Source organism: Theobroma cacao, chromosome 6 (assembly GCF_053813885.1).
Source record: "Theobroma cacao isolate CCN51 chromosome 6, ASM5381388v1, whole genome shotgun sequence".
Taxonomy (NCBI): domain Eukaryota; kingdom Viridiplantae; phylum Streptophyta; class Magnoliopsida; order Malvales; family Malvaceae; genus Theobroma; species Theobroma cacao.
In genome coordinates, this window is record NC_142644.1 from 21,883,050 (window position 1) to 21,890,091 (window position 7,042).

General features: G+C 33.8%; 1 protein-coding gene across 1 annotated transcript; it reads left to right on the forward strand.

Annotated features, from left to right (window-relative positions):
• The first annotated feature begins 4,452 nt into the window (after positions 1–4,452).
• Positions 4,453–5,173, forward strand: LOC18595880 (thionin-like protein 2). Its single transcript, XM_018123039.2, has 2 exons — positions 4,453–4,805; positions 4,902–5,173. The coding sequence occupies exons 1-2, from the start codon at positions 4,526–4,528 to the stop codon at positions 4,961–4,963; spliced, it is 342 nt and encodes a 113-aa protein (XP_017978528.1). The 5' UTR covers positions 4,453–4,525; the 3' UTR covers positions 4,964–5,173.
• The last annotated feature ends 1,869 nt before the right edge of the window (positions 5,174–7,042 follow it).

The window sequence follows — 7,042 nt, forward strand, 5'->3', positions numbered from 1 at the left end:
TGAGGATTCAGAGTTTGAGGTCCGATATGGAGTTAATCCGGACTTTAAGTATTCTAGGAGCAAAATGGTAATTTGCCACCTAAGGACGAATACGAAAATTTTTAATCCCGTTTGATTAAGATTGATTATATTAAACTTATTGGAGTTTAATTTGAGGGTTTGGCAATGAAAAAGTTTAATTCCAGTGATTTCTGGAGTGTAGGGGCAAAATCGTAATTTTTCCATCCACGGACAAAATTTGAGATTTTGAGAGAATTTAGATCAAATTTGACAAATTGGAGAATGGTATGAGTATAAGGGATGAAAAATATGTCCATGGGCAATTTTTCAGTTTTTGGGGTAAAAATGTAATTTTTGACTTTTACTGGAGTAAAAGTGTAAATTTCAAAAATTACTCCACCAAGACTTTGGATAAGTCTGAGAATTTTATCTAAGCTATGGATATGTGGGCCAAGTGTATGGTGAAAATTTGAAAATAAATGGATGGCTAGAATTTAAGGAATTAATAAAACAAAAAAAATGAATAAAATAATATTATATTATTTTAGCCTTTAAAAATGTCAAAATTCCAGAATTCTCATATTCTTCAACTGTCCAAACCAGGAGAGAAAAAGGGGGAAAAAAAATAAGAACCCTAGCTGAAAAAATTTCGGAAAAATCAAGAGAAATCAAGAAATCAAGCATTAAAAAGGTAAATTTCATTGATTTTCCTTGTGATTTTCACTACCCATGCATTTTTTTCTCATTTTCATGCAAAATTAGAAAGTGGGTATGGACACCCATGCTGGCCAAACCTCCATGGATGAGTTTTGAGCTTGAATTTTGGTTGATTTTAATTGAATTAAGTGATTTTAGTTAGGTTATATTGAAATATAGCAAAAATAAGCTAGAGAAATAATTTTCTCCCATTGAAACCCATTATGCTGAATTTTCTAGGGGAATATTGACTGCTGATCTTGATGTTTATTTGAGGAATTATGATGAATAATGATGAATTATGAGCCTAGAAAAATAATGGGAATTTTCGGAGCAAAAATATGAATTTTTACCCACTAGGGGTATTTTCGTAATTTGCTACTGGGACTGATAATTTGCACCACACTGAAGAACATTAAGTCAATTTGGGTGCAATTGAGGTATAGAAATTGAAAAAAATTAATTTGGAGTTTAAACAGACGCGTATATTGATTTATCGGGTAAAAGATCGAAATAGGCTAACACCGCGTTTAGGCAAAATTTAGACATTTTGCACTTCATATCATGCATTAGTAGTATAAATTAGTTTATTTTGGTTTAGTACCAAAGCAGTAAACCTCTTAATTGTACAATTTGTCAAGGTGGCGAATCCTCTAGCAAGGGCAAAGAAATCACACTCGAGGAGTAATAGTTGGAGTACCCGAATTTAGTTTTCAGAAACTGTGAGTAAACTTATTATCGTCCTAATTATCTAGAGTAGTTTTATACAATTGTGTGATTTTATGAAAAATGGGTTTAAATGGTAAATTACTATGTTTTAAGAGAAATTGTAATTTTATAAAATGATTTTATAAATTTTCTGAAAAATCGAATATTGGATTTGAAAATAGAGTAATTGGAGACTGCCTGCTTGTGTTGTAAATTTATGGTTTTAAATTGAATGGCTTATGACAATAAATGAGCATGAATGGCTAAATTGATTTTGGTGTTAGAATTATTTGTACTGTGTATTTAGCCTTCAGAGGCTAGGTTGCGATAAATTGCCATGTCATGTAGAAAAAGATTAGCTACTGCAGTGGTGGGGGGGTTCCGTGGGCCAGCCTATTAGAGGGGCACGGTAAACTCCTTTATCTTCTCACCTCGGTCGTAGAGGCACGTAGGGTATCTCCTGAGATGGGCTTTTTGAGTGCACTTCACGTGGACCACCGCGTGAGAGTGAGACTCAGCCAACGCCAAGAAACGGCTATGTTTCAAAATAAAAATATGATTTATGCGAAATATGAATTTTTAACAGCCTTGGCGGGCTCGGTTGGATACCCCTAGTCCAAGTGTCACCGAGTACAGGATTTGGCATGAGCCAAGTTTTGAGTAATTCACGAGCCATACTGATTATTTGGTTGAAATGAATATTCGTGATGTGAAAAATTTGCTGAAGTTAATTATTTTTTAATTGTCTCCATTTACTCGCCTTTAGATAGTTTAGATGGTGTTAGTTTACTCACTGAGATTTTATAATTTCACCACCCTTAATTCCCCACATTTTAGGTTCGGGATAGCCGGTAGATAGCCGATTGCATCAAGGACTTCAGTTAGCCTTGCATTGATAAAATTATAGGTTCACAGACTCGCATCTTATTGGTTAGTTGGGGCCCACGTGTCATTGTAAAAGTAATCTTATACTTTAGTTATTTGATTTATGTATGAACATATTTAGCTTTTACACCATGTTTTTGGCGGATTTTGGTAATTTCAAAGAACAATGACGAAAATGCCCCTGTGAGCCAGAAAATAATATTTTATTGATTTGATTTGGAAATGAATTATGATTTCTTGAAATGCAAGATTTAATAACTGTCGCTCACCAGGATATGCAAAAGCTGATGCTAAGCCTTGCGGGGTTTCGATCGGCATTTGGGGTAATGAGTGCCTATCGAGACGTCGCGACGGTTGTCATGGGTCCGATGGGAGTTTCGGGTCATGACATAAGTGGTATCAGAGCAAAGGAAAAGATAACCCTATTCTTGGGAACTCTCGCATATGATCTGTGGCGAAGTATGACTCTCCGCCCAAGAGCTTGGAAGATGAGGGAGGGGACTGCTCCGTTGCTTCGTGATCCGGAGTGAAGTGCACCTCTTGCCAAGTGCTCTGATAGGTACCATGTTATGCCACGGAGCTTGGGAGATGAGGGAAGGGACTGCTCCGTTGCTTCGTGATCCGGAGTGAAGTGCACCTCTTGCTGAGTGCTCTGATAGGTACCATGTTATGCCACCGTGCCCTTCGAGGATGGAAAATGTGTTATACAATGATTTATGTGTTATCACAATATGATAAAATGCATGATATGCATTGGATGCTTCTTTGCATGTTGATTTGGACCAGGCTATGTGCGAGTAGGAGTGCACATAAGCCGTTGCTGACCCGGCTATATGCGCATAAGCGGTTGCATATGAGATGATGATGATGGAATGATGTGCTTGATGATGATGATGGGATGGTGTGCATGTTGATGATGGGTATATGGTTGTAAATGCAAATATGTAAGCATTTGTTTTGTTGAAATTTGGAAGTTTACATGTGTTACATGTTGCTATTGTTATTTTAGCAGGATGACTTGTTTTAAGGGAAAAAGGAGACTTTTTCCTTGATGTTCTGGTTCTCGTTGCAGCGAGAATGAAGTTCGCTACAACGAGAAACTTTCTGTCTATTTTGCTAACTTGTGGGTTTTTGCCATATTTCCCATTTCTTTGGTACCATAGTTGAGCATGGATTTTTGTAAAGTGATTTACTCATGTGGGGTTTACATGAGGGGTTTAAAGGAGCTAAAACAATTGCATAGTTTTGAGAAAACGAATGCATCATAATTTCGATAAACATTCCTTATGGTATGCTTGTTCCCTTCTTATTCACTCACTGAGTATTGTACTCACGTTTTATAAAAATTCATGTTTTCAGATCAGGTGACTGTTGGACCCTAGATCGAGGAGTCCCCGTAATGCATCTCCTGAGTATGTGTCTGGCATTCGATAGTATTCTCTTTTATTGTAAATGTCTCCGCTGGAAGTCATGAGTCCTTTTGTAGTGTGAATACAATCTAACAATGTGAATATGTGTATGTAATGTAAATTGCTAAATACATGACTGGTATAGTGTATGTATATTATTATCTATAATGCCATTATGTTTTGGCTATGTTCACACCCGGGAAAAGGTGTGTGTGTATGCATGATATGATAAATTTGTTAAGCAAAGGAAAATGGATAGGCTTGCTTGGGCTTAGTGAGCTATGCTCATTGAGCTCATGCACCGGTCATGGCCCGACAAATTGGGTCGTGACAATTATCAATCGCTTGATTTCAATACTTGGATGGCAAAAGAAGCAAAAAAACAAAAAAGGGGGGGAGGGGACAGTTACATAAGCATGCTTGTGAAGTTTATGCATATTGGGTGGATTTAATTGCTGATATCCTAAAAAGAATATTTTGGCACTATTTTAGTAAATAAATTTTCTACTTACTTTAACCTTTCATGTTTTTCTCTTTGCCTATGTCATCGCCAAAGTTGAATTAGACCAATCAGCTTCTTTTCTATTTTTTTTTTCTTTTAAGACCAATTAGATTCAATCCTTCGCATTGTGGTGGATTTCCTTAAAATTACCAACTTAGCTTCATTTCCATTTGTAAGCATAAACGCAGTGGAGCACAATGTCCACCACATACAGGTACCGTTGAAAGTTTATATAAACCTCTGTCATGCAATGTAAAGAGCAACCGAGAGATCCATCTATCTTTATATCTTCTTATTGCAAACAAAAAAAAAAGGAAGAAGAAAAATGGAGAAAAGAGGGGTCTCAGCAGTCTTGATGGTTTGTTTAGTGTTGGGGACTCTAGTAGGACAGTCCACAGCTCAAGGAACTATATTGTGCTATGCGGCTTGCTTCATTCCATGCATGGCTGATTCCACCACTACAACGTTCTATTGCGCTGCGAAATGCCTGAAGGACTGTATCCTTCCGAAATCTACTGTGGGCGGTATCAAAGACACCCAATACTTCTGCAAGCTTGGTTGTGCTACCGCCCTGTGCACAAATATCAGTACCAAAGAAGATCCTGGTAACTTATTTATTTATTTCTCGCTCCCTTATAAATTAGACACAATTAAAAAGAAACTCAAGGTTTTGTGTTATTTTTTTTGGTTAAATTCCTTAGGTGAAAAGAAGGTTGGAAGCTGTGTGGATGCTTGCTCTGCGACATGCGCAAAGAAGAACTGATCAAACACCATATAAGAGATGGTAAATGAATAAAGCCCCTGTTGAATATTTGGGTTAATCCAAATGTAAAATATTGGGACTACTGTACTTTCAATTTAAAATAATGACTTGACGTCACTAGCAACCGCTTCTCTCCTTTAATTGGGAAGAAATGGCTTTTATCATGTAATCATGTCTATGTATTATATATAAGAAGTGTGCTTCCCAACTTTTCTTTATAGTAATATTTTTGAAAAAAAAAAAGCAATACTACAAATTACATGCTACCTAACAAGGAACAGCAACTAATTATTAATCTCTGCCCCATGTGATATGGACAGAGGGTCGGAAGGTTCCAAATTTTCTTACGTAATTAATCATCTTGTTTTGAATAAGCTCATTGTAATACAGAAAACCCATGGTTACAAGCGGTGTGACTTGTATGCATGGTTTTAATAAAGTGAAAACTTAATTATTATGCACTCGAGCATTTGGCTTATTAGTTAATGTATTATTCTCCTACTTAAAGAGTAGGGTTCGAATTCTCCCTCCTCGAATTATAAAAAAATTAATTATTATCAAGGACAGACTCAAAAAATTTTTTGAGTGATGTACTCATAACTAAAATAATAATAATAATAATTTATAGTCACGAGGTTAATATGGTCTTTTCCACAAATATACTCTCCTAATTTCATCCTGATGATTAGGATGATACTCATAAATTTTTTTCCTTAATCCAAGATCTATTGAGAGAGAGCCTAAGTCAAATTCAATATGATTTTGTTTAGAAGATTATTGAGTACCATCATTAGTAAAATTTTGTTGTTGTTTTCCAGATCTGAGTCTTGTGAGATAATTTTTTTTTAAATATCTTTTCATGACTTATTTATCTAAAATTATATAAACTTATCAAAAATTATTAACGTAAACTAAGATATTAGAACTAAATAAAATATGATCTTACATAGCAAATTATTAGGTTTAACAACTAACAATATGACAATTTTCTATTCATTGATCAAAACTAAATATAAGCATCTATAAACCATGTAAAGTTAAATACAAAAATCAAATAATTAAACAATATATCTACAAAATAAATAAAAAAAAGAAAGATTCATAATTTCAAGATATTATTTAACATGCAATACTATTTTCTGAGAAAAAATCTATAGAATTTTAAAATATATGAACAAATAGAATATAAATAAAAAATAAACAAATATAAATAAAATTATTAATATAAATTAAGAAAAAAACAAAGAAAAACTTTAAAATTGAGACATGTGAAATCATTTTGTTATTCTTTATTTATATTAATTATTAAATAAAAAATTATTTTAAGGGAGCAGTTAAAAATATATAAAAATTTTAAAAATTTTATATAATATAGAAAAAAATTATATAAAGAAAAATCTTTATTTATTTATTCATGTTCATTTATTAACCTAGTTAACATGCATTGAGAAAAAAAACTAGTAAACATGCCAATTAACTTTAAAAGAATTAATGGGAAGAACAAGGCCTGCTTTGTAAAGGTTGAAACTCTTGTAGAAGTGAAAAGTCTTGATAAAATAAAAATTAAATTGCAATCCTTAACATATCAAATAAAAAGTACTTTTACCTTATTAGTTTTCTGCAACAGGATTTTAAGCACAAAACAATAATTGAAGGATGAGGAGCCAACGGTATTATCAATCGCTTGATTTCAATACTTGGATGGCAAAAGAAGCAAAAAAACAAAAAAGGGGGGGAGGGGACAGTTACGTAAGCATGCTTGTGAAGTTTATGCATATTGGGTGGATTTAATTGCTGATATCCTAAAAAGAATATTTTAGCACTATTTTAGTAAATAAATTTTCTACTTACTTTAACCTTTCATGTTTTGCTCTTTGCCTATGTCATCGCCAAAGTTGAATTAGACCAATCAGCTTCTTTCTTTTTTTTTTTTCTTTTAAGACCAATTAGATTCAATCCTTCGCATTGTGGTGGATTTCCTTAAAATTACCAACTTAGCTTCATTTCCATTTGTAAGCATAAACGCAGTGGAGCACAATGTCCACCACATACAGGTACCGTTGAAAGTTTATATAAACC

Bases quoted from the DNA above. Each gene is read 5' to 3' on its own strand.
- LOC18595880 (XM_018123039.2), top strand. From the start codon at position 4,526: ATGGAGAAAAGAGGGGTCTCAGCAGTCTTGATGGTTTGTTTAGTGTTG. The intron at 4,806-4,901 runs GTAACTTATTTA...TAAATTCCTTAG, and splicing joins CAGTACCAAAGAAGATCCTG to GTGAAAAGAAGGTTGGAAGC.